General features: G+C 44.8%; 1 protein-coding gene across 3 annotated transcripts in view; it reads left to right on the top strand.

Moving 5' to 3' along the window:
- Window positions 1-27,880, top strand: part of Itpr2 (inositol 1,4,5-trisphosphate receptor type 2) — a 436,608-nt gene that overhangs the window by 174,719 nt on the left and 234,009 nt on the right. For all 3 annotated transcript variants that reach the window (XM_052719262.1, XM_052719263.1, XM_052719264.1), the window contains 7 exons: window positions 937-1,102; window positions 2,704-2,877; window positions 19,546-19,635; window positions 20,907-21,032; window positions 23,148-23,270; window positions 24,424-24,624; window positions 27,362-27,613. In XM_052719262.1, coding sequence (XP_052575222.1) covers window positions 937-1,102; window positions 2,704-2,877; window positions 19,546-19,635; window positions 20,907-21,032; window positions 23,148-23,270; window positions 24,424-24,624; window positions 27,362-27,613 — 1,132 coding nt within the window. The remainder of the gene's footprint in view (window positions 1-936; window positions 1,103-2,703; window positions 2,878-19,545; window positions 19,636-20,906; window positions 21,033-23,147; window positions 23,271-24,423; window positions 24,625-27,361; window positions 27,614-27,880) is intronic.

Genomic DNA, 27,880 nt, shown 5'->3' with positions numbered 1-27,880 from the left:
CTGTATAGAGCTATCATTTTAAAGTCATCTGTGTATCTGCCTGTCATCTAGAATATTTATGTATCTTGTCTGTCAATGACGTTTATGAGTGTATGCATCTCTGGCTCTGTCATGTGCCATATACCTCTCTGTCTGTGTGTCAGTTCTACATGTCAGTCATGTGTGTATGCATCTATCTACTGTCTGTGTTCTATGCATCTGTTATCTATCATCCATCCCTCTATCATATCTGTCCTTCCCCTACCTACGTAACCCACACATATTACGTGACGTAGGTGCGTGATAGGCCATGTAGGCTTGCACAATGCCCTCTACAATGCTTACTCAACCACAAAGTCATGTAAGGGTTGCTTCCGGGAGCACAGCCCATCAGCAAGTGCACATGCCTTAGAGAGACCTTTCGTCCCAGGGGAATCTGTTCCCAGTCCCACTGTGCTACCAAGTGCTCAGAGCCCCTGTGGTGATGGCTGTGCCTTTGTGACTGTCCCGCCCCACTTGCCGTGTGGTGATCTCTTGGGCTCTGGGCCATTGGTCGACATTGTCAATAAATGCTTTCACAGGAGGGGGATCTTTGAGGGATGAGGAGATGAGTGGAAGAGCAAGGAGGACAAAAAGGGTAGTGGACAAAGAACTATGTATGAAAATGTCATAATGAAACCCATCATTTTATATGCTAGATAACAATTAAAATGATTTAGGGATCACTCAGCGCTTGTTTTTCCTGTGTGTTGGTGACTAACTCTTGAGATTGGCTGAGGAACCATCTTTGTCATTGTTACATCATCAATTATATAAGATTAAGAAGTAACAATGTCTTCCTCTCATCTCTTATTTTGAGAAAACAAGGGTTTAAGTTTAAAAACACATATAGTTGAAATGACTTTAATATAGATATCATGTGATGTGTTATTTTAGAATTAATTTTTGGTTTCACAGAAAGGAAAAAACTCCAGTTCAGCTTGACGATGAAGGAGGCAGGACATTCCTACGGGTCCTCATCCACCTCATCATGCACGACTACCCTCCGCTGCTCTCGGGAGCCCTGCAGCTGTTGTTCAAGCACTTCAGCCAGAGAGCAGAAGTGCTTCAGGCCTTTAAACAGGTGAGCTGTTGCTGGGCGCCTGCCTAGCACATGTGGGCTCTGGGTTCAGTCCTCAGCTCTGTACCCAAGAAAATGAACATTGAAGACTGAGGGCCCTGGAGTTCTGAAAGTGTTTGTAACCCCAGCTTGATGGTAGCTGCAGATGAGGCTGTGTTCCTCAGACCCTGTTCCTTGTTGTTGAGACAGGGTCTCACTCTGTAGCACAGGCTGGCCCAGAGTTCAGTATATTGTTCAGATTGACGTTGAACTCTTGGCAATCCCCTTGTCTCTGCCACTGGAGTGCTGGAATTGTAGGCATGCAATATAATACCTAATTTGTTATTTTTGTTTTGAAAGATAGATGTGATCTTGTCTGTGCGTAGACAGGACCTGCTTTAGAATGAGTCTCCCCCAAGGGATCTTCAGTCAGTGTCTTTATAAAAATGACACACTCTAAAATTTAGGAGGTTCTAGGGAACAGTAACCTATTAGAAGTCTTGTTGCCACTGCTGTTATTTTGGCTACAGAATTTAATGATGTATCTGGCAAGCTGTAGCTTCAAAATAAATATCTTGTGATAAAAAGTGCTGAACCTTGAAAGAAAGGAACTATAATGGGGGATCCAGTCTGTCCCCCATGATGGGGATCTGATCTGTCTCCTGTGATGGAGATCCAGTCTGTCCCCTACCTGTGATGGGATCCAGTCTATCCTGTGATAGGGATCCAGCCTGTCCTGTGATGGGATCCAGCCCATTCCCCATGATGGAGATTCGGTCTATTCCCCATGATGTTTGGATTGCACATTAATCTCTCATGATTACTTGGATGTATGGGTATCTCACTGATGTTTTGTGTTTAGTGGAGTGTGGACCTGTATTAGGAAGCTTTTTGGGAAGATGCTAACAGATATGAAGGAGTTAAATGGTGATCATCTAGATGCACATGTTTTACATGTATGTGCCATGTAGTATGTATAAATTACAATTGTATGGTCCTCTCAGGTTCTGAAACTGTTTATACTAGCAAATGTATATTGTAGCCATTAATGTTTTCTTCCATGGGTTTTTATGTTTTGACTTTTCAGACAGATACATGTATAGACAACCTCAGAAAAATGAACTTGAACCATCAAATTAGTGATTAGCTTGTAAAAGATTTGTTTACTTTTGTTTGTGTATGGTGTTTGCACTCATGTAAGTACATGTACCTTATGTGTGCAGTACCCATGGAGGCCAGAAGAGGGTTCAGATCCCTTGGAACTGGAGTTGCAGGAGATTGTGAGCTACCATGTGGGTTCCGGGAACTGAACCTAGGTCCTCTGTAAGAGCCACAGGTGCCCTTAATCCCTGGGCCATTTCCCCAACCCCCTAAACTTTTATGTTAAATTTCTTATCAGAATTTTGAAAGATTTTTGAGAGTACACATCTAAGAATTCCTTTTGACAGGTGAATATTTGGTTGGAGTTCATGAATATTTGCAGGTTTTCAGTCAATATGCACATAAATATCCGTAAGTGTTCTGTAAGTGTTGAACTTCAACTAATAAGTGTTTAAAGATAGGATTTCAGGTGTACAGGATACAGGAAGCTGTGACACAGCTTTGAGGGATGCTTCTGTGTTTAGGTGCAGCTACTGGTGTCAAACCAAGATGTTGATAACTACAAGCAAATTAAGGCGGATCTCGACCAACTTCGACTGACGGTGGAAAAATCCGAGCTGTGGGTTGAGAAGAGCAGCAGCTATGAGAATGGAGAGATTGGTGAAGGACAGGCCAAAGGAGGTGAAGAGACAAATGAGGTTTGTTGTCAAGGTCACTTTTAGGAAGAAAATTCCTTGTTTTTAATTGATGTATATTAGTGCTTTGCCTACATGTGTGTCTGTGCACCCCGTGCATGTAGTGCCCATACAGGCCAGAAGGGGCGCCATACCCCTGGAACTGGGGATGCGGAGGGTTACGAGCCACTGTTTGGGTGTTAGGAACCAAACCTGGGTCCTGTAGAAGAGCAGTCGCTGCTCTTACTCTTAAGCCAGGGATCCAGTCCCCACTTAAAAAATAAAGAAACCAACAGTTTTCCTGGTAATACTTATATGAAAGCTAATTATCATAATTGGTAGTTTCCAGAAAGCCTGCCTGGCGTTCTACTCAGGTGTGTTTTTTTTTTTTTTTTTTTTTGGTTTTTCGAGACAGGGTTTCTCTGTGTAGCTTTGCGCCTTTCCTGGAACTCACTTTGGAGACCAGGCTGGCCTCGAACTCACAGAGATCCGCCTGGCTCTGCCTCCCGAGTGCTGGGATTAAAGGCGTGCGCCACCACCGCCCGGCCCACTCAGGTGTTTTTAATCTTCAGGAATGTAAATGGTGTGGGGAGGCTCACCCACTGCAGCTTTGGGAATACTCAGAGCACTCCGGGTTGTAGAATGGTGGCACAGAAAGTGGCAATTAAATTTTAATATTAGATATTAAAAGTGCTGAGGAGTTAGGAGGTGGAGTTGAAGAGGTGGCATTCCACTTCAGGTCTGAGGATGGTGGCTTAGCTGTAATTCTTCACTTTGTCTTTTATAAATTTTGAAAGTGTTAGTGGAATATAGATTTTATAGTCCATATTTGTTTTATGATCAGGTAGGGCCATGGGGCGGGGATAAGTTCTTCCATAGCTCATTTCTGAGGTAAGGAAGAAGTCGGCATGTTTAGTGTTTCCCTTGTCTATGCCAAAGAGCAGGTATTGTTACGTGTGGAATCTCCTTCTAACTGTCACGAAAGCTTTAGGGATGGCTATCAGGCTGCCTTTTTAAGTTCAGTAAGCTAAAGCTTGGAAAACCCCAGGCTCCCTGAGGCTGCAAATCTGGGACTCAGTCAGCATTTGGATGGTAAGATCTAGGTTCTGTAAGATTGCACTTCCTGACATAGTATTAACGGGTTGCTATGCTTTCACAAATTACAATACCTCTTCTTTTTGAAACGTCATATTTTATATGTGTTGCTTCTCATCTGACTTAAACATGGCTGTCTGAGTTATTTCAGTAGAGGCCTTCAGATGGGCTGTGAGATGGCCAGCAGGCAATGGGACCTGACGCCAAGTCTGTGGATCTGAGTTCAATCCGGGGTTCCTACAGCCTAACCTTAGCCTACTGCACTCTTGATGAAAGTTACAAAAGAGAAATGTCTCTCTTGTAAGAATTCATATGAGGGGGCTGGAGAGATTGCTTAGCCGTTAAGAGCACTGGCTATTTTCCCAAAGGACCCGGGTTCAATTCCCAGCACCCACATGGCAGCTCACAACTGTCTGTAACTCCAAGATCTGACATTCTCACATAGACTTACATGCAGGCAAAACACCAATGAACATAAAAAAAATTATTGAAGAAAAAAAAGAATTCAGATTAGCTGCGACAGGGAGTGGGACTGGTAATCCGTGGCCTTCATTTTCTGTTTACTGAGGGAAGACAGAAGAGAGCCCTTCTTTCCTTGCACGGTGAGTATGCTATCCCCTTGGAAGCTTCTCAGGTGCTTCTCATACATATGGGAAAGAAGAGGAACATGTGGATTAACTGCATATACTCTCAAGACGAAGATGTATAGCTTATGGTGTAAAAATTAGTTTTCTAGGGGATTCAAATGAGTGAGTAGTGAAGCTGATGCTTAATCGCTGAATTCCAGATTTATTGATTCAAGAAAGGGAAATCATTTTAGGCATGCTGATTGGAAGGTTGGTTTAATATGAGGAATTAAATATTTGGAAAATCTAGAGTTTGGAGGCTGCCATTGGACTGTTGACCTCAAGGTTGAATGATTGCAGTGCTGAGTGGAGATTTCATTTGGAGTCAAGAGACTGTGTTGTGGCCATGTCTGCGGCCCCTGCTGCTGCCATGGACTCGTTCTTTGAAAGCATGGGATGTGACAGCAAATACCAAGCTCTTAGTCACGTCTGCTGGAATTTCCCGTTTGGCTCCCACAGTTCCTGGGAGATGCCTTGTAGTTTCCTCCTGGCATTTAGGTTGCACATGAGCTCATCTCACTGGCACGGGCTGAATTGGATTTAGAGTCGTCACTGTAGGGGAGCTGGAGAGACCGGAGTTAGCTGCAGGCAGAGCTAAATGGATATAAAGGGAGACGGTCTCAGTTAATAACCAGAGCAGAGATGATAATGTAGAGGCGATCAGTAGGTGTGGGAGGGATGGAGCCAGACACCCCAGTATCTACTGCTCAGCATATGTGCAACTCAGAGTAATTTGCTTTGATTTTCCAAGATTTATTTTTATCATCTGCAACCAGGACAGTGCAGTATACTGTAAGGTGTCAGTGAACAAAACCTTGATGGTGTGTGTGTGTGTGTGTGTTGGTGTGCTGGTTAGGGTGTGTGTTTTGGTGTGCTGGTTAGGGTTTGTGTGTTGGCGTGCTGGTTAGGGTGTATATTTTGGTGTGCTGGTTAGGGTATGTATGTTGGCTGCTGGTTAGGGGCGTGTGTTGGCATGCTGGTTAGGGTGTGTGTGTTGGTGTACTGGTTAGGGTTTTTTCATGTCACTTTGACACAAGCTTGGATCATCTGGGAATAGAGACCCTCAACTGAGGAAATACCTCCATCAGATTGACCACCAGAAGGAAAGTCTGTATGGACATTTCTTGACCAGTCATTAATGTAGGAGGGCTTAGCCCATAGTAGGCAGATCTACCCCTGGGCAGGTCATCCTGGGTTTTATGAAAAAGCAAGCTGAGTGAGCCATGAGGACAAGCCAGGAAGCTGCACTGCTCCTTGGCCTTGGCGTCATTTCCTATATCCAAGCTCCCACCCTTAGTTTCCACCCTGGCTTCCCCTCATGATGGGCTATGGCAAATATGATTAAATAAACTCTTCCTCCCCAGGTTACTTTTAGTTATGACATTTATCACAGGAATAGAAAGTATAGTGGACAGTCAGTCAGTTATCATGGCCTCAGTGGACAGTCAGTTATCATGGCCTCAGTGGACAGTCAGTTATCATGACCTCAGTGGACAATCAGTTCATATGGCCTCAGTGGACAGTCAGTTATCATGGCCTCAGTGGACAGTCAGTTCACATGGCCTCAGTGGACAGTCAGTTATCATGGTCTCAGTGGACAGTCAGTTATCATGGTCTCAGTGGACAGTCAGTTATCATGGTTTCAGTGAACAGTCAGTCAGTTCGCATGGCCTCAGTGGCCTTCAACAATTGACAACAAATAGTAAACTGAGATTAGCTACCAGAAAAAGCAAGCAATAAGGGTCCAACTTTATTTATTTTTTAATATTTGTGTGTGTGTGTGTGTGTGTGTGTGTGTGTGTGTGTGTGTGTGTGTGTGTGAGAGAGAGAGAGAGAGAGAGAGAGAGAGAGAGAGAGAGAGAATATGCGCCATGGGTACATGGGTGCTTGTAGAGGCCAGAAGAGGATGTTGGAGCCCCTGGAACTCGAGTTCCAGGTGGTTGTGAGCTGCCCAATGTGGGTGCTGGGACTTGAACTCAGGTCCTCTGCAAGAGCAGCAGGTGCTCTTAGCTGTTGAGCCATGTCTCAAGCCCTTGCAACTTTAATTCATTACTTCAATCTTGTCATCAAGGACCAATGGGCTTCATTCTGAGGCTGCCCCTTCTGACTGTATCCTAGCAACAACATTCTGTGTCAGATCTGTGAACACCACCTGTCAGAACGAAAGGGTGTTTCCGAGCCTCGTGTCCCAGGAGTCCTCCTAGTACCTTCTTTGAAGCCTGGATACAGTTCACCACTAAACCAGTGGGCCGAGACAGCTGTGTTAGTTTGTGTTTGTGGTCAACTTGACACAAGCTAGAGTCATCTGGGAAGAAGGAACTTTAACTGAGGGATTGCCCCCATCAGATTGGCCTGGGGACATGTCTGTGGGAAATTATCTTGCCTGTTCATTGATGTAGGAGAGCATAGCGCACTGTGGGGGACACCATTCCTGGGCAGGTGGTCCTGGGCTCTGTTAGGAAGCCAGCTAAGCATGTTCCTGTGAAGGGAGCCAACAAGGAGCTTTCTTTCACAGTTTCTGCTTCAAGTTGCCTCAGTGATGACCTGGAGTGTATGCTGAATAAACCCTTTGCCCCTTATGTTGAATGTGGTAAGAGTCCGACTTGAACAGCACATATCTTAAGAAATAGAACACTACTGGTAAGAAACCCCCGTTCCGTAGATTACCCCCATGAGTTTATTAGCTTCCTCACTTAATGGTCTTCTCCTGTGTATGTGTATTTATGAAACACAAGAAATACATGGGAAATACTTCGGGCTGTGAGAGATCAGCTGTCTCCCATCCTCGTTGAGTATAGCAACAGTTCATCTATATGCTCTAGTTTGTACTGGTGCATTGTTACACATGGCTTTTTAGTCAGCTGCTGATGGACTTCTGGACTCTGCAGTGCTGATGTTTTAAGGAAATTTGCGATTGAAAGCAGTGCTATTGTGATGGTTTTCACATGCCTCTTTCTCTTGTGCCTATTCTAGGGGTGCTTCAGGTACATGCTTAGGAGCCAAACCTCCCATGGGCACTGTCCCGGCCCATGTCAGTTATTTTCCACAGAGCGAGTGTTTTCTTCCACCAGTATGTGAGAGTCGCCATACTTCCTGTCATCATTACTGTTGGTGTGCAGGACAGCGGTCACTGCTGTTATTTGGATTCCACTAGGCGACTTTCTTTTTCATTTGTCACCTTACTTCTTCAGCTTAGATAAAGCTAAGTTCTGTTGAGGCAGGCAATGAGTTCCTGTTTGTTCACAGGTACCAGATAATCATGCTGGATTGTGGAGGTGGCTCAGTGGTTAACACACTTGCCACACAATGTGAGGGCCAGGAGTCTGGATGTCTAGACTATGTAAAAGCTGCGGGAGCACAGCAGGTGGCCTGTAATTCCAGCATCAAAAGGCAGAATTGGGGAGTCCCCAGAGTAAGCTGGCCAGCCAGGCTAGCCATACAGATGAGCTGTGGGTTGGACTGACAGACCCTGCCTCAGTGAATAAGGTCGGAGAGCAATAGAGATGATTCCAGACACAACCTTGGCTTCCTTGTGTAAATCCTTGTCTTCTGTCCCCATTGCGGCCGTGAAGAGGTTTGCTGTGTGTTAAACAGTTGTATTTTAATTTTGAAACTCCAGCTAAGTCTATAGCAAACTTTAGTTTATTATTAGTATGCCTGTTGCTAATACATGGATGTAAATACGGATCTGTTAGGTTTCGTTTCATCTTTATCAAACCTGTTACCTTGCAGTAAACACGAATAATTTAAACTCATGCATGTGTGTTTTCACCCACATCTTATTTGAAGTTTACCACACCAGCTGGAATTTTAACTTTGGCCATTATGCTTTTTTTGTAACTGAAAATTGACTTTTTTGCATTTGTTTGGTGGTTTTCATCACATGTTACTGCTTTTTAAATTCTCAGGTTCATGTCTACTTGATATTCTGTGTGTACTGCTTCTCGACACGAGGGAGCTGGGAGTCGCTTTTCTAATTTATAAATTTTTATTTTTTAAGATTTGTTTTTTATGTGAAGGTGTCTTTTGCCTACATGTGTGTCTGTGTGCCCATGTGTGCCTGGTGTCTGTGGCACCAGAAGAGGGCATCAGATCCCCTGGAACTGGAGTTACAGGAGGTTGTGAGCTGCCACGTGGGTGCTGGGAACTGAACCGGGTCCTCTGCAAGTGTAACCAGAGCTTTTAACTGCTGAGCCATCTTTCCAGCTCCATTTGGAAATTTCTTAGGAATGCTTATTTCATTTTATTTCTGCTCATCTTTGATATGAGTTCTTGCATTTTTTTACAGACTGCATTTTCAGAACAGTTTTGGGTTTAGAGGGAAATTTCACACAAATAACACAGGGTTCTCATGCACTTCCTGCCTCACTTAATTGATGGTTCAGTCTCTGCAGCACACCATACACATGGTTCTGAAAAATGAATAATGTCACCTACAACATCTGCAGAGTGGAGCCACTGTCCTGACAGTCCCTGCACTTCACCCATCCACCTCTCCCCACGGAGTCTCTGGAGACTCTGAAGTGTCACCTTTTGCAAAATGCAGTGTGGTTGGGTCATATAACAATGGGTTTCTTTGACTTAATATATTTGTAGCATTTCCCTGTAATCCCACATAGACGGATAACATTGATCTCTGTAATAGTCCATGTGTGGGTGTTCTATTGTTTTTCTCTGAGTACATATCCAGCTAAGGACGTCTTTTTGGTTGTGAGATATTATAGCTGTTTGCTTGTAGATTCTGAGCCTGTATATTTTGATATCCTATAGATAGAAGTAGATTTAAGAAGGTGCTTTCCTTCTTAGAGCAATTGTAGTTGCCCCAGCTTGTCACCAGGGGGCGCTGCTAGTCTGAGCCCACAGAGATCCCTCGCTGCTAGCCTGTCTCAAGACAGGAGTCTTGGGTTTAGAGCCTCCAACATTGACACTTAGTAAGAGCCTGGGTCCTGGGCTGCAAAGCTAACGTTGGCATTTGCCCTCTGGGTAGTCAGTTCATAGCCTGTAGATTGGAGCCCTCTGATAATGGCTCTTGCTTAGGAAATGGGGGGGCATGAGTTGTCCCAGAGCCCAGAAATGTAAAATACTTTTATATCTAGAATCTAGCTTCTTTGTAGGAAGGTGTGTTCCTGCAGAAGCTCTTGGAGTGGGTTTATTCAGGCCCTTAGTGGGGTTGTTTTATTGTTATTATGAAGGTACATTCTATGTGAAATTCCTCTGAAGCCTGACTTTAATCTAAAGAAGTTCTCTGTTTTGTAACCACATTAAATACAGACTTTGGTTTGGGACTCTGGGGGCCTCTTTATGAATGGGAATTCTGGTCCCAGATCTTGAAGTGGGTTTCTCTTTGTGTTCAGGAGCTTGAGGAGGCACCCCCTTAGACTCTGGCCAGAGCAAAAGCCAAGCTGTGTCCTTCCTGTGGGCCATTTCACTGACTTGCTACTGTGGTGTCTCTCTTTCTTGGCAACCAGGCTTGCCCCCTCCCTCCCTCTTCCCACTCTCCCCTTTCTGTCCCCCCCCCCCCCATATTAACATTCAGTCTCTAGGTTGCCGGCATGGGACATCCACGAACCCAGGGCTTCTTACTACTCTGAAAATTTTATAAACACTTACGGTTTCTGGCTTCCTATTGAAAAGAGGCCTCTTAAATATTTTATCTGTCACCTTTGGGTGTTGTCTAGAGGGGGATCATCATATTCTGCCTGAGAGCTGTCAACAACAGTCAGCTCTTCTGTGTTTTCATTCCGTGTATCCGTCTTGCTGGTGTCTGCACTGATGTTGGATATGGACCATGTGGACCACAGCTGAGCCTTTTTTCCTTGATTAGTGTTGGTGTTTCTCAGAGTCTTTCTCTCAAACTATCCTGCACACTGTGCTGTGAGTCCCTTTACCCACATGCTCACCCCCTTGGCACACACAGGAATTTCTCATTTCCTTTCCTAAGATTTGAGGTCTGGACCCAATCTAATATTCCAGATACGGCTCTTGCTCTGCAGAAATGAACACCTATAAAACAGTAACAAAGTCCACACATAGCATAGACTTGTTTTGTATTCTGGAATACTAGCAACAGGAGTCAGTGATTCATATTAGAAGTGGCTGAGAGTTGGGAGACCCTGAAGAGTTTCAAGGAAGGAGCAAGAAGTTTCCAGAATGCTTCAGAAGAATTCAGATGCCTCAGAAGAACCAGGACCAGGGTGGGAGGCATCTAAGAGCCTTTGCCTCTGATTAGGTGTGAGCCGATGAATGCGCAGGGGTAGGAGGGGACACACAGGCAAATGGGTGGGTGGAGAAGCCTGAGGCACCCATTTATAATGGGGAAATTTCAGGAGAGGAAAGAAGAAATGTGAGAAACAACAATGTTAACTCACACACAGATGAATAATCTGCGTTGTGAGTGAACCAGCAGCCAAGGACAGTGGTAACAGAGCGGGTGAAATCCACTCCCGTGTCAGTGGAAATAGCCAATAACAGGCAGCACGGACTCCAGCAGGCCATGGGCATAATAACCCTTTGTGTCTCTGCATTTCACAGAAGCTGTAAACACTGCCTTTGGTATTGTTCTGAGCAAATCAGAGCAACCAGGCTCTCAGCTGCATAAATGTTAGGGGACCCCATAGCATGAATCCTGGGCTCCATTTGTGTAATAAAAACGTCTTCAATAACTGAAAACTTCAATTTTATCTGATTATTTTATTTTATGAGTAATATTGATTAAACATATTCACAATCCTACTTTTAAGCCCACAGTTTAGGTTTCTCATTGTATGCTGACACACAGGCCCTTTAAGAGCTTGGGGAAAAGATTTCATTTAAAAAAAAAAATAAACCCTTATATTGGCACATCCATGTTTTTCTCTGTGACTTATGCTGAATACATTACATTAAAGAAGATGTTCATCCTATTTTTTTCAATCTGATAAAATACTAGTACAACTTCTCATCAAAGTAAAGTTTAGCAGAGATGAAAGTGGACTTCCCTAGTTGAAAGCGGCCCTTCATCCTCCGTTAAATGCAAGAGTTCAACAAAATTTAAACAAAAAAAGATTGATTTTGTAGGTATCACTGTAGTGTAGGTATCACTTTGTGTCCTTGGGAACATCAAAGTTCAGAGTAGGACTCCAAATGGTCCCATTGCTGGAGCTGATCTCTAACGACCACAGAGAAGGGGAGAGATTCCACATGCAGTGTCTGCAAGCCAGGCTGCTGTGTGCCCCAGCATTCCCTTTTCTTTATCCAGTGTGTCTTCTGGAGCCGTGGATGCTGCTCTCATTTCCAAAGGTCTACAGGCTAGTGGACAAGCTGTCAACCGGGTTAGCACAATTCCTAACTCATCACCTTCAAATATGTGTCTTCTAAATTTAGAAGGGGAGATTAAGTCAGGACAGGGTCCCTGAGTGGGTTAAGTCAGGATTGCCCTTCCTGCTCACCATCTTCATTTAGTCCATGAAGCAGGTCACGGGGCATCACGGTGTTCCAGAGAGACGGCCCCGTTAGGTTTATTTCATTGTTGATTATTCCCACCATGACTTTGTTTCTCTGTTTTTTACCTATTTCTTTCTATGCACCTGTGTGGTTTCCAGTGCTTCCTTTTACTTTAAAACATTGTGTGTGTGTGTGTGTGTGTGTGTGTGTGTGTGTGTGTGTGTGTGTATGTATGACAGTATGTGTGTGTGTATGAGAGTGTGTGTGTGTATGAGTGTGTGTGTGTATGACAGTATGTGTGTGTATGAGTGTGTGTGTATGACAGTATGTGTGTGTATGAGAGTGTGTGTGTGTATGAGTGTGTGTGTGTGTGTGTGTGTATGACAGTATGTGTGTGTATGAGAGTGTGTGTGTGTATGAGTGTGTGTGTGTGTGTATGAGAGAGTACATGTGTGTATGAGTGTGTATGCATGCTCGAGTGTGTATACTGTCTCCGCCTCCCCATCCTGGGATTACAGACATGCTGTTATACCAAACTTCCAGCTTTTTGTAAGAAAATTATCCACACAGTGACTTTAAGTCTGATATTTAAACCGTCCATCTTGTTTTTGACTAGGGGAATATTTTCTTTTTTCAGGTTTTCTGGTTAGATCTTTTTAATACTCACCCAGTGTGGATCCCTGTCTGTTCTTTTGCTTCCAAATGTTTGTTGTTGTTCTTTTGGTGAGTGTGGTCCAGGCAATGGAGTGAACTGGGCAGTGTTCTCGCAGGTGCAGTCTGGTTGTCTAGACAAGGGGCTGGCATCCTTTGGGTGTCTGTCCCTCTCTTTTCCCAGCTTCTTGAGAGACCTGTGATTAAGCCTGAAGCAGCAGCAATCCCGGTTTCTATGGGCCCCATTGCTGCTCTGTCCTGGTACGCCCAGCGGCAGTTGTTGACAACTGTAGGGTCCAGTCTGGGCACCTCCACAGGGACACCCCATTGTTAATGTGTCCTTTAAAACGTTTCTGTGGGGATGGGGAGAGCAGTTCCTTGGGAACCAGACCCACTCTGTCCAGCAGAGCACTCAGCACGTCTGTGTTGCCTCTAGGGGAAGAGCTCACTGGCTCTTGCTGCTGCTTGGCTTACAATCCCTCTTCCTCCAAGAGCCGTCCTTTGTGTGTCAGGGATGCTGTGGGCTCACCTGCCCACTGTGGTGCTATCCTCCGGTTCTGTGAATGCTTTAATGCACGGGTGCTTTTCAGCATGGAAGAGAGGCAGAGCTGATGGTATAGTCCAATGTGCTTTCCAGGGGCAAGAGGACTGGAGTCAGGCTCCATTGGGCTGATCTACATTTAAGGTGGGCTTTGTACTATTTCTAAAATTTCTAGGACAGACAGTTTTCCTTGGGGACTCTGTCTTGTTTCAGGGACCTGCTTTGTTTAACTTGTTGAGCAGGCATGTCTTTGTTCTTTCTCAGAAAGTCCTCTAGTATGCACTAATCTTGTAAGGTGTAGAGATCTCAGAGCTAGGGTTGGATAGTTATCTAACAATGACTTTCTGGGTGGTTCAGGATGCCATAGCTTCTCTCTGGGCTGGAGACATGACTCAGGTCCTATTCTGAGGTGTCTACTGTCCTGTGGCTCTGGTTGATGGTTTTACAAGGTGCTGCTGATTTGAAACCCTAAGACTGTGTAGTTGACACTGAGCTGATCTGGCTGCTTTGGCCTGAATTTGGGTTTAGATGAGTTTGGAGTCTCTACTCTGTTGACTCTCAACTTCTGGAGACCATCAGGGAACCCAGATAGAAGGTGTGAACTATGGAGAACCACTTGAGGGTGAACTGATTCTAAATGGGAAGAGATAATGTTAAGACATTGAAAACACAGGATCCAAAGACTAATAGGATCGCTCCTAAGGTTACAACCCACCCTACCTTGAACTCAGAGATCCAGCCCCTCAGCTGTTCTCTGTGGTGGTACCTCACAAGCTTTGAAGGTGATTTTGTAGCTCACACAAGCAGATGAAACATTAGTGAAATTATTGGGTGTCTTAGGGTTGCTATGAAGAGACACCATGACCACGGCAACTCTTATAAAGAAAACATTCAATTAGGGTGGCTCACTTACAGTTTCAGAAACTTTTGATTTGAGTTAACAGGCTATTGAGAAATGTCCCTTATGGCAACTAGGTTTATAACAGAACTTCCTGTAGGTGATTAATGTATATGCCAATTGATGCCTTTTATCCCTGATAAAGGATATCCACCATAGAACCCCAGAAGCAGTAGGAGTCTACAGACCCATCAGATGTCTTACATTCTATCTTGGGCACAATCTCAGAACCATGGAAGGATAGAATTCTCATCTTGAGTTTACAAGGGTAGAAACAAAGGTCTCTGGGCTCAAACAAAGAGAGACCCAGGGCATGACTTGTCAGTAAGGGAGGGACAGAGGATAAACTTGACTTCTCTGATTGTTTGACCAGGTATTTAAGATTCTTCTTATGTTGACTTTCCCAAGATTCCAAGGAAGATGTTGCCTCTAGAACTGTGGTTCTCAACCCCTTTGGGGTCAAATGACCCTTTCACAGAGGTCACCTAAGACCATTGGAAAACACAGATATCTACATTACAATTCATAACAGTATCAAAATTAGAGTTATGAAGTATCAGCAAAATAATTTTATGGTTTGGTGTCACCATCACACGAGGAACTGTACTAAAAGGTGGCAGCATTAAGAAGATTGAGAACTACTGATCTAGAAGGTTCCAATTTTAGAGTTCAAATTGGGGTCAATGAATCCAGCTACCATTTTCTGGAAGCATGGTGGCCCCTTAGTTTGATAGAGGAAATGCAGTATTCTGGTGGAAACACCCAGATTAATTCAGTGTTCAACTACTTAAATGGAGTGTGGTGGCACAAGCCTGTAATCCCAGCACTCAGGGTTGAGTCAGGAGGATAGTTCAGGGTCATCTTTGGCTACATAGGAAGTTTGAGACCAACCTGGGAAACACGAAATCCTGTCTAAAACAAACAAAAGTCTATAAATCAAACATATTCCTCATATTTCCTAAAGACCAAGGAAAAAGAAGCTGTCCAGGACACATTTTTTGTTACATTGTTGGTGGGATGGAGAGACAAGGAAATGTGGGGAAGGAATTTGGGTCTGTGTTGAAGGGAACCTGGAAGCATGGTGTCTACTAGCTGTGGAGCACACAGCCTCATGAACCCATTGTGGATCCCAGCTCAAGCCTTCAAGTAGCCTTACATATCTTTTAGGGAAGCAGAAACTGTCACCCAGGACTCCACAATGGTCCAAATTAATGTTAGGTGCAAGGACAGTTATATTTATCTGTGGATTTGGCTCATTCTGTAACCTGCCAGATGTCTTTCTAAGTAGCTGGCATTGCCCTGAAGGATGGGGGTGGAGTGTATTATCACCCTGCAGGGGGTTATCATGCAGTTATCTGAAGTGTGTGTGCAGCGGTGGTGGTGAGGGGACATTCATTCCGAGTGCCACCTAAACTGAAATCAGACTAACAAAATCTGAAAGACTGGCCATTACTATATTCCCCACGTAGTCTGTAGGAGTGTAGGGAGGGAAGGCAGACATTTGCCATCAGAATTAAGGGTGAAGCTGGCTGGTTAATGCGCTGCTCACTGTGTTCAAGAGTGGTTCATTAAAGAGGGGGCTTCGGATACAGGTGGTGAGCAGGAGACTCAACTCCTGAAGCTGGTGGGATGGGACAGGAGAAGGCTTTCACTGAGCTATTTTCATCCTGAGTTGTGGGTGCCCCACGGTTCTCTGTGGTAGGATCTGGATAGTTCTGCTTTTAAAAGTGGGATGCCTCCTGCTTAGATTTTAGATGCTGGATTACCATCAATGAATGCCACTCATTCTCTCTCTCTCTCTCTCTCTCTCTCTCTCTCTCTCTCTCTCTCTCTCCCTCCCTCCTCCTCCCCTCCCTCCCTCCTTCCTTCTCCCCTCTCATGAGCATACACGCGTGCGCGCGCGCACACACACACACACACACACACACATACACGCACGCACGCAGTTTTTTTAAGGAAAAAGAACTGCGATGAACTTGTGATTTGAGCAGGACTCACTCTATGTCTCTTCCAAGAAGACTGTTCCTGTTCTGATTCTGAAGCCCTGGCTTATAGTATGGTCATGTAGTGTGTGATTACAGTACGGCTAACCCTGTGAGATCAGCTAGCTTAGTCTGTTTTACTCACTAGAAGAAGTAAGTTTCAGTTGTAGCTGACGGTAAAAACAGTAGGGATGCCATGTTAGTCCCTCATGACTGTTGTCAAAGGGTCATTTGGATTGGTGCTGCAAGCATGGCGTCACCCCCAGCTTGCCAGGCCTGCTCAGTGCTGGTACGTGGCATAAGTAATACTTCTACACTTTGTTGTTTTCCAATAGTTTGTTGTTAGAACAAATTTAGGGCTTTGTGGATTTGGTCACTGACCTGGGTCTAATGTTGTGTAGAGTATAATAAACACCATCAGTTTCTGCTCTCTGGGAGGCAAAATCTTGAAACATCTGTATTTAAAGCCCTTTCAGAATAAAAAACCAAACTGCCCTTACATGCTGCGTAGTTTGCATATTTCTTAATTCCCCGATCCCTGCCTTGGAATTATCCAGATGTTCTGTGGGTTGATGTTTTTGTTCAGCTTAGTTACACTGGAGAATTCAATAAACAATCTTTTTAATTTCAGAAAATAAGTCAGTGTTGCCTCCTTTGTTGACTGCTGGCAACTTTAAATTAAAATAATCATTCTCCATAATTTCTTCACAGTTTAACGTTTTTCTGTCCCCTCCCTTGTGTTGGACCAAAGAGCATAATTTTGTGATGCTTTCTCCAGCATTACTTTTCCTTCCCCCTTTTCATTGGTGCTGGGATTTGAACTCGGGACCATGTTCACTCCAGGCGAGTGGTCTGCCAATGGCCTGTACCCCCAGCCCAAGGTTGCTTTTTCCTGAGGTCACTGTCCACCAGGCTTTGCTTCTTATTTTTAGCTATTTTCTTTAATGTTGACAGACTCAGCGAGAGGACTTTGACATCCTTTAGACCTGCTCACAGCTTCGTGTCTTAATATAAATTTGTGGTACACATGAGCTGTTCTTCCATATGAAACGGCCTTATGAAAATACAGCCTCCACTTTTGTGATTAGAAGAGGGAATCTGGTGTTTTGTTTTGTTTTTTTTTGAGATAGGGTTCCAAGTAGCCCAGGCTTGCCTCAATCTTCCTTTTTTGTACTCTAGATTACCCATTTCTATTGCGCTGAAATTATAGGATGCTGAGCTTAGAAAAAATAAATTGAATTACAATTCTAGAATTTGCAACGTTTGCTTCTCACCCATGAATCCTTTTTGATAGGAACTGGAAACTTTCTGGCTGGAGTCTCCAGCTGAGTATCCTATGTAGTTACCTGTTCTACCTGCCCTCTGCACTGGCCTCCCCGACAAGGCAGGTCTGGCTTTAGTCTCTTCTTGGACTCTTGTCTGGCCGACAGTGTCTTATGTGTCCCCTCTCTTTACCTGGAGTGGAGGCTGGGCTGCCCAGCTCACCTGTCTAATATCTGAAGGTGTTCAGTGTCGGTCTCTTCCATCATTTGTGATCCCAGTCGTTTGGAGTCAAAGAGAGAGGTGCTGAAGAGGTAGAGGGAGGTCAATCGTGAGGCGCAGCATGTCACGGTGAAGCATGGAGAGCCATGTTTAACAAGAATGGGAACATACTACAGAGTCGAATGCAGAAGGGTTCGAGTAATTAGGAGTACTTACAAGTACTTGGCAGTGTTACTGTGGTGGGGCATGGATGCTTCTTCAGTGGGAGAAGTGTCTGGGATTCAAGGCTGCTGGGGTGAGCACTAACTCTAAATGAGCCTCAACCTGCCTGCACTTTTTATGAGCTAAGAGGTTACAGAGGGTTGAACCTGCTCATGTCTCAGAAATAAATGGGGAGATGGGATTTCTGAAACCCATGACTCAAAATGTCAGTTCTCACAGGAGAGGCATTCTGGGTATGTGACGAGAGTGGGAATGTGGTTGATAGGGGTTTTCATCCTTAGCAAATGGCAGGGGAGATTCAGACCGGGAGTTTGGAAACAGCATTTGCCCGGAAGGAAGCAAAGGAGAAATGTAAAGCTGATGAGTGGCGCTGACTTCAAACTGACTGCACCCTCTGTGGCGCAGAGCCTTTCACCCACCTCCTTTGACTAACAGGAAAAGAATTTGCTGTCATTTCTCAGTTTGAGTTATTTTTTTAAATTGATCCTGGAGCACCTTAAGAAGGACAGCTTGGGACAAATGAACGACATTAATTGGCCTCATGGATCTCTATTACTTTTTCCTGAGCTTAGATTGCAGTCCCCAGTAAATAAGGGAGTCCGACACTACCAACATTCAGGAGATTCAAGTGTTTTTGACCCAATTTGAACTTGACATTGATCCCAAGTGCAGTTCTGTGCATTCTGTAAGTCAGTTCTTACCACTTTCCATGCAGTATTCCCAGCTGCTCTCACTAATGGTACCACTGACTTCTCTGGAAACGCCTCCCCACCCATGCACCCCTTATACTCAGCCAGATGGTGTTCACCTTGAAGATCTCAACCGAGACTTGAGCTCCTCTAACCCACTTCCTCTAACCCACTTCCTGAAGCCGTGGCTGCTCTTCCTCCCTCCCTGGATAGAAAGACCTATTCAGTTGACCTCTCTGATTTCTCATTTCATGCTTTCTTAGGTGGCTGCAGTTTTCTGGTCAGAAGAAAGGATCTTTTATTTCTCTTAGAGGTGCTCACAGTGGCCTAGTGTAGGCACATAGTGAGGCTTACGGACGTTCTATGTGCAAGCACTGCTAACAGGTTCTCTGTATACGGTGATTCTAATAGGTGATATTTAACACGTGCACGTGCCCCGGATTTTTTTCTTAATGTAATGTATCTGATAATGGTTGTTGTAATTACTTATTTTTGGTGTCTCAGAATTCTCTATAAGTCTTATGAATGCAGTAATTTGAAATAATATTTTTTAATTTAATTTCTATTTTTATTTCTTCATTTTCCTGCACACACTTGATCTATTCCAAGTTTGACTCTTAAGGATGTCATGGTAACCTGGCTGAGCATCCGGGGTTAAGCTGGCCTTTTCTTCCCTGAGATGTATCTCGATGTTGTGCTTGTTCCTTTGTTCATAGTTTCCTCACATCTCATCTTTGATGATGGAATTATGACTTGTGTGCCCTTGATTTTGACCATTTCCCCTCATATAAACCTATGGGATGTCTGCAGCATACATGTATTTATACACTAGCAATATGTACAACAGCCTTTTATTTTAATTTCCCTCATTAATGCTCAGCAATGCTACTTACCTCGCAACTTGGTTTTTATGAAGTTATAGTAGTGTGCATGTCTCATTCAAGCTGAGAAAATTTTGATTCAATAAAAAAGCATAAAACTTAGGCCAGATAACTGTTTTTTTAAAGAAACTATAAATTATATTTTTATTGTAAAAGTAGTAAGTTCATTACGAACATAAAACAGGCATTGCTGTTGCTTTTAGGAATCCAACCTCTTGAGTCCAGTGCAGGATGGCGCGAAGACACCGCAAATTGATAGCAACAAGGGTAACAACTACCGGATCGTCAAGGAGGTCAGCAGACAGGAGCACTTTCTCTCTGCATGTTCACACACGGATGTTTTTGCTCATATGTGTGTGACGTCGCTGTGTGTGACGTCGCTGTGTGTGATGGCACTGTGTGTGACGTCGCTGTGTGTGACATCGCTGTGTGTGACATTGCTGTGTGTGACATCGCTGTGTTATGTTGCTGTGCATTGTTGCTGTGTGTCACATGACTGTTACATCACTGTGTGTGACATTGCTGTGTGTGACATTGCTTTGTGTGACGTTGCTGTGTGTGACATCGCTGTGTGTGATGGCACTGTGTGTGATGTCGCTGTGTGTGATGGTACTGTGTGTGATGTCGCTGTGTGTGACGTCACTGTGTGTTACATCACTGTGTGTGATGTCGCTGTGCATGATGTCACTTGTGTTAAGTCGCTGTGTGTTACGTGGCTTTGTTACATCACTATGTGTTACTTCATTGTGTGTGATGTTGCTATGTGTGACGTCACTGTGTGTTACATCACTGTGTTATGTTGCTGTGCATTGTTGCTGTGTGTCACATGACTGTTACATCACTGTGTGTGACATCGCTGTGTGTGATGTCGCTGTGTGTGATGGCACTGTGTGTGACATCGCTGTGTGTGATGTCGCTGTGTGTGATGTCGCTGTGTGTGACATCACTGTGTGTGATGACACTGTGTGTGATGTCGCTGTGTGTGATGTTGCTGTGTGTGACATCGCTGTGTGTGATGTCACTGTGCATGATGTAGCTTGTGTTAAGTCGCTGTGTGTTACGTGGCTTTGTTACATCACTATGTGTTACTTCATTGTGTGTGATGTTGCTATGTGTGACGTCACTGTGTGTTACATCACTGTGTTATGTTGCTGTGCATTGTTGCTGTGTGTCACATGACTGTTACATCACTGTGTGTGACATCGCTGTGTGTGATGTCGCTGTGTGTGATGGCACTGTGTGTGACGTCGCTGTGTGTGACGTCGCTGTGTGTGACGTCGCTGTGTGTGACATCGCTGTGTGTGATGTCGCTGTGTGTGACATCGCTGTGTGTGATGGCACTGTGTGTGATGTTGCTGTGTGTGACGTCGCTGTGTGTGATGTGCTGTGTGTGATGTCGCTGTGCGTGATGTTGCTTGCGTTAAGTCGCTGTGTGTTACGTGGCTTTGTTACATCACTATGTGTTACTTCATTGTGTGTGATGTCGCTGTGTGTGATGGCACTGTGTGTGACGTCGCTGTGTGTGACATCGCTGTGTCTAATGCAGTGCTTCATCTTTTTAAAGATCTTGATTAGGCTGAGTAAGCTCTGTGTGCAGAACAAGAAATGTCGCAACCAGCACCAGCGCCTGCTGAAGAACATGGGTGCTCACTCGGTGGTGCTGGACCTTCTGCAGATCCCCTATGAAAAGGTTTGCCCCTCTCACTGTCTCCCTTCAATTCTGTAGTACTTAAAATGTATCACCAAGTTATAAAGGATTTTTTCTCCCCTTAATTGTTTAAGAGGATCCCCCAACCCCATGTAATGCCCAGCGTCCTTGACTTTGTTCCTGTGTTTCCTATGCAGAGGTTCCATTGAAAATACCCTATCCTTCATCTGGCTTTCAATTTACATTTTTGTTAGCATAGGCATTGGTGGGCAATCAGAAAGTCTGGGAGAAAGATGGGCTGTGGAAAAAGAGAGGGTGGAAAGAATGGAGCAAACAGACAGGAAAAATAAAGAGAAGGAGAGAAAGGATGAGGACACAGGAATGAAGGGACAGGAGTATGGAAGGGTATAGAGACACAGGGGGTGTGGAAGGGTATAGAGACACAGGGGGTGTGGAAGGGTGTAGAGACACAGAGGGTATGGAAGGGTATAGAGACACAGGAGTGTGGAAGGGTATAGAGACACAGAGGGTGTGGAAGGGTATAGAGACACAGGGGTGTGGAAGGGTATAGAGACACAGGGGGTGTGGAAGGGTATAGAGACACAGGGGGTGTGGAAGGGTATAGAGACACAGGGGGTGTGGAAGGGTATAGAGACACAGGGGGTGTGGAAGGGTGTAGAGACACAGAGGGTGTGGAAGGGTATAGAGACACAGGAGTGTGGAAGGGTATAGAGACACAGAGGGTGTGGAAGGGTATAGAGACACAGGGGTGTGGAAGGGTATAGAGACACAGAGGGTGTGGAAGGGTATAGAGACACAGGGGGTGTGGAAGGGTATAGAGACACAGAGGGTGTGGAAGGGTATAGAGACACAGGGGGTGTGGAAGGGTGTAGAGACACAGAGGGTGTGGAAGGGTGTAGAGACACAGGGGGTGTGGAAGGGTATAGAGACACAGGGGTGTGGAAGGGTGTAGAGACACAGAGGGTGTGGAAGGGTATAGAGACACAGAGGGTGTGGAAGGGTATAGAGACACAGGGGTGTGGAAGGGTATAGAGACACAGGGGTGTGGAAGGGTATAGAGACACAGGGGGTGTGGAAGGGTGTAGAGACACAGGGGTGTGGAAGGGTATAGAGACACAGGGGTGTGGAAGGGTATAGAGACACAGAGGGTGTGGAAGGGTATAGAGGCACAGGGGGTGTGGAAGGGTATAGAGACACAGGAGTGTGGAAGGGTATAGAGACACAGGGGTGTGGAAGGGTATAGAGACACAGGAGTGTGGAAGGGTATAGAGACACAGGGGGTGTGGAAGGGTATAGAGACACAGGGGTGTGGAAGGGTATAGAGACACAGGGGTGTGGAATGGTGTAGAGACACAGAGGGTGTGGAAGGGTATAGAGACACAGAGGGTGTGGAAGGGTATAGAGACACAGGGGTGTGGAAGGGTATAGAGACACAGGGGTGTGGAAGGGTATAGAGACACAGGGGTGTGGAAGTGTGTAGAGACACAGAGGGTGTGGAAGGGTATAGAGACACAGGGGTGTGGAAGGGTATAGAGACACAGGGGTGTGGAAGGGTGTAGAGACACAGAGGGTGTGGAAGGGTATAGAGACACAGGGGTGTGGAAGGGTATAGAGACACAGGGGTGTGGAAGGGTGTAGAGACACAGAGGGTGTGGAAGGGTATAGAGACACAGGGGTGTGGAAGGGTATAGAGACACAGGGGTGTGGAAGGGTGTAGAGACACAGAGGGTGTGGAAGGGTATAGAGACACAGAGGGTGTGGAAGGGTATAGAGACACAGGGGTGTGGAAGGGTATAGAGACACAGGGGTGTGGAAGGGTATAGAGACACAGGGGTGTGGAAGGGTGTAGAGACACAGAGGGTGTGGAAGGGTATAGAGACACAGGAGTGTGGAAGGGTGTAGAGACACAGAGGGTGTGGAAGGGTATAGAGACACAGAGGGTGTGGAAGGGTGTAGAGACATGGGGGTGTGGAAGGGTGTAGAGACACAGGGGTGTGGAAGGGTATAGAGACACAGAGGGTGTGGGGGAAGGAGCGCAGGAGCAGAGCAATGGAGGCGAGCATCCAGGTGGAGGGATGTGGTTTTGCGTAATCTGCCTGTGATTCTCAGTGTCATGTGCTGTCCTTTCTCCTATAGAATGACGAGAAGATGAACGAGGTGATGGATTTAGCCCACACCTTCCTGCAGAACTTCTGCCGGGGGAATCCACAGAATCAAGTTCTCCTTCACAAACATCTCAATTTGTTTCTAACTCCTGGAGTAAGTAGCATGGTGACCCCTAACACTCACAGCAGAGTGTGTATCAGATTTACTGCACTGTGAATAGAATTTTATTGACCTTTGTACATCGTTTTTCCCTTATTAAGATTCACTCCATAAAATTGAGTGTTTCCATAGAAGAAACTCTTAAAGTAATTTAGACAAATTTTATCTGCCAATGGTAGTTTCATTTATAACATAATTTAATGTTAGAATTAAATTATTAAATCAAATTAAATGATTAAATCAAGAACTAACTTGATGATACCATATGAAGCTAAATATGGGAGCTGGGGTATAGCCAGCTTGCCTAGCATAGGCATTGGTGGGCAATCAGAGTCTGGGAGAAAGATGAGCTGTGGAACAAGGAGAGGGTGGAAAGAATGGAGCAGACAGACCAGAGAAACAAAGAGAAGGAGAGAAAGGTTGAGGACACAGGAATGAAGGGACAGGGGTACGGAAGGACAGTACCACAAAACCCAAACCCAAACCAAACACACAAGAGCCCAATATTCAAAGGTTGCATGAAGAGTGACCTGTCAAAGTATGTAGGCAGACCTTGAGGCTGAATGAGTTCAGGTCCCCAGTACCCACATAAAAGCCAGGTGTGGGCTGATGTGCCTGTAATATCAGTGTTGAACACAGACAGGAGGACCACAGGAGCCTGCTGGCCAGTCAGCATAACTGGGATAAGTTTCAGGTTCGGTGATAGACTCTGCCTCAAGGAACTCAGGTCCAGAGTGATGGAGGAGCACACAGATCCTGCTCTGGCCCTGCATGTACATGTACTCCACATGTACCCCTCACCATTCATACATGTGCATACAGCACACATGCTTATACCATACTCTCACAAAATGATAAAAAAAACCCCATTTATTAGCACATCTTAAGAAAGAGCCAAGTAGGAGTAATGAATAAATTATCCTCAAGTTGCTGCAATGCATTTGCTAAGGTCCTTTCTCCAGCTGAATCCCAGTGTGAGGCACATTTCTTTCAGTGGTTAATGACTCTGCACTTCAAAGAACACAGGCACTGGCAATTCATGGTGGCTTCACATAAAACATGGGGCCCATCGCAGTCAGGGAGCATGAGAGCTGTAGGGTAGAACAGCGACCTCATCACAGTCACAGCGGTGTGCTCCTCTGCTCAGCTCCTGGAAGCAGAAACCATGCGGCACATCTTCATGAACAACTACCATCTGTGCAACGAGATCAGCGAGAGGGTTGTCCAACACTTCGTGCACTGTATCGAGACGCACGGCCGCCACGTGCAGTACCTGAGGTTCCTGCAGACAATCGTGAAAGCAGATGGCAAATACGTGAAGAAATGCCAGGATATGGTGATGACCGAGGTAGGTGTTCAGTCTGTGTCTTACCAGCTTCACATAAGTTGTGCTCAGTTATGCATCATCAGCTCAGAGCAGGGAAAGACCTCCGAAGTGGTTTGGTTTTACTATGACTACCAAAGCACCAATAGGTTTTATACTGGTGCAGCGAAGTAACACAGGACAACCTGACTTAATGATTTCCTTAAGAGCTTTCATTTTGATCTGTAATGAATTTGGGTCTGTTAAATAATGGGTAATTTTTTAACTTAAAAATTATATATGTGTGTGTGCCTGTCTGTATGTGCACCATGTGCATGTAGGTGCCTGTGGAGGCCAGTAGAGGAAGTTAGATCCCCTGGAACTAGAGTAACACATACTTATGACCTTGATGTGGGTGCTGGGAATTGAACCTGGGTTCTCTGCAAGAGCAACAAGAGCCACCACTCCAGCTCCTTCAATGGGTGAAATCCTATGAGATCACAAGATTATTTGGAATTAACACAATTTTTCTACTTAAAAATTTTTAGTAACATAACAGAGCAATTGAGCTCTGATGGTTCCTGCTCTCTTTCTGAATTACAGGATGGGTATTCTCTGCCACTGTTTGTAATAGTTTTGAAGAACAAGACATGAGTTAATAAAAAATGGTTGTCAGGGCTTTATTAAAGTGGTAGGAATTGGGTATTTTAAATAAGGTAAGAACTGAAGAAAAGTGAGTGAACTACTTTGGAAGAGGTTGATGTGGATTAGCTGCTCACTAGGGACACAACAGTGCTCCTTTGGAGAACTGGTGACCAGTTGCTGGCTGGTGGGCGGTTGTGGGTTAGCTGCTCACTAGGGACACAACAGTGCTCCTTTGGAGAACTGGTGACCAGTTGCTGGCTGGTGGGCGGTTGTGGGTTAGCTGCTCACTAGGGACACAACAGTGCTCCTTTGGAGAACTGGTGACCAGTTGCTGGCTGGTGGACTGTGTATCAAAGCAACTTCACCCACAGCTGCAAGTTAGTTACCTGGGAGATTACGTTGGTCTGGGGAAATTCTCATCTCCATATGCCTTCCAGTTTGAAATGAGAGATATCCCCATGTTGATTTCATGTGCCACCCAGAAATCTTAAAAAGTAATCCAGCCTAAGGCCTTGAACTTTTACGTATGAATTGTTGTAAATAAACAATGAAAAGAACATTGTGACACAAATGCATAGCCCTTCCTTTGGCACTTACCAAAGGAAATACTTCTGTGTATAAGGAAATATTTGTAATATTATACATAACTGTAGTAGTATTTGCTCTGCCCATGACCTTGGGCTATACAGTCTAAAGGAGGTGGTGCTTCTTGTCATCATACATGATCTCTTAAAAAGAAAGGGAGAGGGGTCATGAGGCCCCTGCTGCCTGCTTCCTGGTGTGATCGAACTGCCAGGTGGATTTGCTCCCGGTCACATCAGAGGATGACTTCAGCTGTCTACTTGGTTCTGTATTCGTGAGTGGATTTCCTCAATTTATATCCTAATAAATTTCCTAATACTCCTTAAGCAGACTCCTGTGGAAATCTCTCCTGGTCAGAAAAGGATTACAGATACACAATAAGACAGATTCAGATGGAATAGACCTCTAAACAGTTTACAGTGTGTGTAAGGCTTGGAGAAGGAGAAACATGCCAGCAGACCGGTAACACCATGGCCACGTGGCAATACATGGATTAATAGAAATGGATTAATTTAAGATGAAAGAGCTAGCTAGCAAGAAGCATGAGCCATAGGCCATAAGTTTGTAATGAATATAAGCCTCTGTGTGTTTACTTGGGACCTAGCAGCTGCAGGACCAGGCAGGACACAGGAAAACTTCCGTCTACACATAACCATATTTGGATACATACATTCCTTTGCAACAGGACTGTCAAAGTAAGCCAATCAATTAACTGGCTTATTGATTTAAATGTTACCAATTTAAATATAATAACCAAATAAAAATTTATCTATCATTTGTAATCTGACCAAATATCTCATATCAGGGTTAGAAAATTGGCACCAGTAATAGATATAGATAACAGCATGGTAAATATAATTTGCTACCACCTTGAGCACTAGAAGCATACACCAAAATATGAGGAACAGTCTTGTCCTAAGTGTCCCCCACTGTCATTTCTTTACCATCTCAGCTCTCTCTTCTGTTCTCTGATGCCTCCCATTAAGTGAGGAATTTATAAAGTTGTAAGTACTTGAGGCAATGTAAAAAATTGCTTACTTAATTACTAATGTGAATACTTTCCTATGATTCATTTTATATTTAATGTGTACATAAGTGTGTCTATCTGTAGGTGTGTGCATGTGAGTGCACTGCCTGAAGAGGCCAGAAGAGGGCTTTGGATCCCCTGGTCCTCTGCAGGAGCAGGGAGTGCTCCTAACTGCTAAGCCATCTCTCCAGTCCCTCACTTTACTACTTTAGTGAAAACAGACTCAAGAACTCAGATGTTTGGCTTCCCTGGTGCTGGGATTACAGGTCTGCACCCCCAGGCCTGGCTCTGTGCCGTTTAATTCTTGTCCCATCGCTGCTCTCATATCTCCTGCCTGGTTTCAGCAGCATCAGTAGCTGGTCACTTGGCACTTGATTTTGATTGGTCTTTCCCTCCTCCTGTCTTGATGAAGCTCTGCTTTTGCAGTATTTCTTGTACTTGTTTCTGTTTGTAAACAGAAACCGGTGTGTCTTCAGGTAGGTAAGCTTTTAGAAACCTGCTCTGGAGAGTCTCTTTTCTTCATTTCAGTTGATTAATGGGGGTGAAGACGTGCTGATATTTTACAACGATAGAGCATCATTCCCCATCCTCCTCAACATGATGTGCTCCGAGAGAGCTCGCGGGGATGAGAGCGGCCCCCTGGCCTACCACATCACCCTTGTGGAGTTGCTGGCAGCATGTACAGAGGGAAAGAATGTCTACACTGAAATCAAGTGTAATTCTCTCTTGCCCCTGGACGACATCGTGAGGGTGGTGACCCATGACGACTGTATCCCTGAGGTCAGCCTGACAAACACTTATCATCTGTAGAATACTCTTGTTTTTAAAGTTCACCTGGGTGTCAGCCATTTCCCATGGTAGTAGTTATGATGATATCACATATTTAGTAGAAGGATTAACTGTACATAGTTATGTAATTTGCAAAGTGGAAAAGAACACAAAGATTTCTAGTTTTTATTTGCAAAGAAGGAAGACAGTCCCCTTGACTCAGAACTACAAACATCTCTTAAGGTCTGTACATGGTAGTAGGTTTGCAGGGAAAGGTCG

This window comes from Peromyscus californicus, unplaced genomic scaffold (genome assembly GCF_007827085.1).
Source record: "Peromyscus californicus insignis strain IS unplaced genomic scaffold, ASM782708v3 Scaffold_6__1_contigs__length_162567912, whole genome shotgun sequence".
Taxonomy (NCBI): Eukaryota; Metazoa; Chordata; class Mammalia; order Rodentia; family Cricetidae; genus Peromyscus; species Peromyscus californicus.
This window is presented reverse-complemented; position numbering and strand designations above follow the sequence as displayed.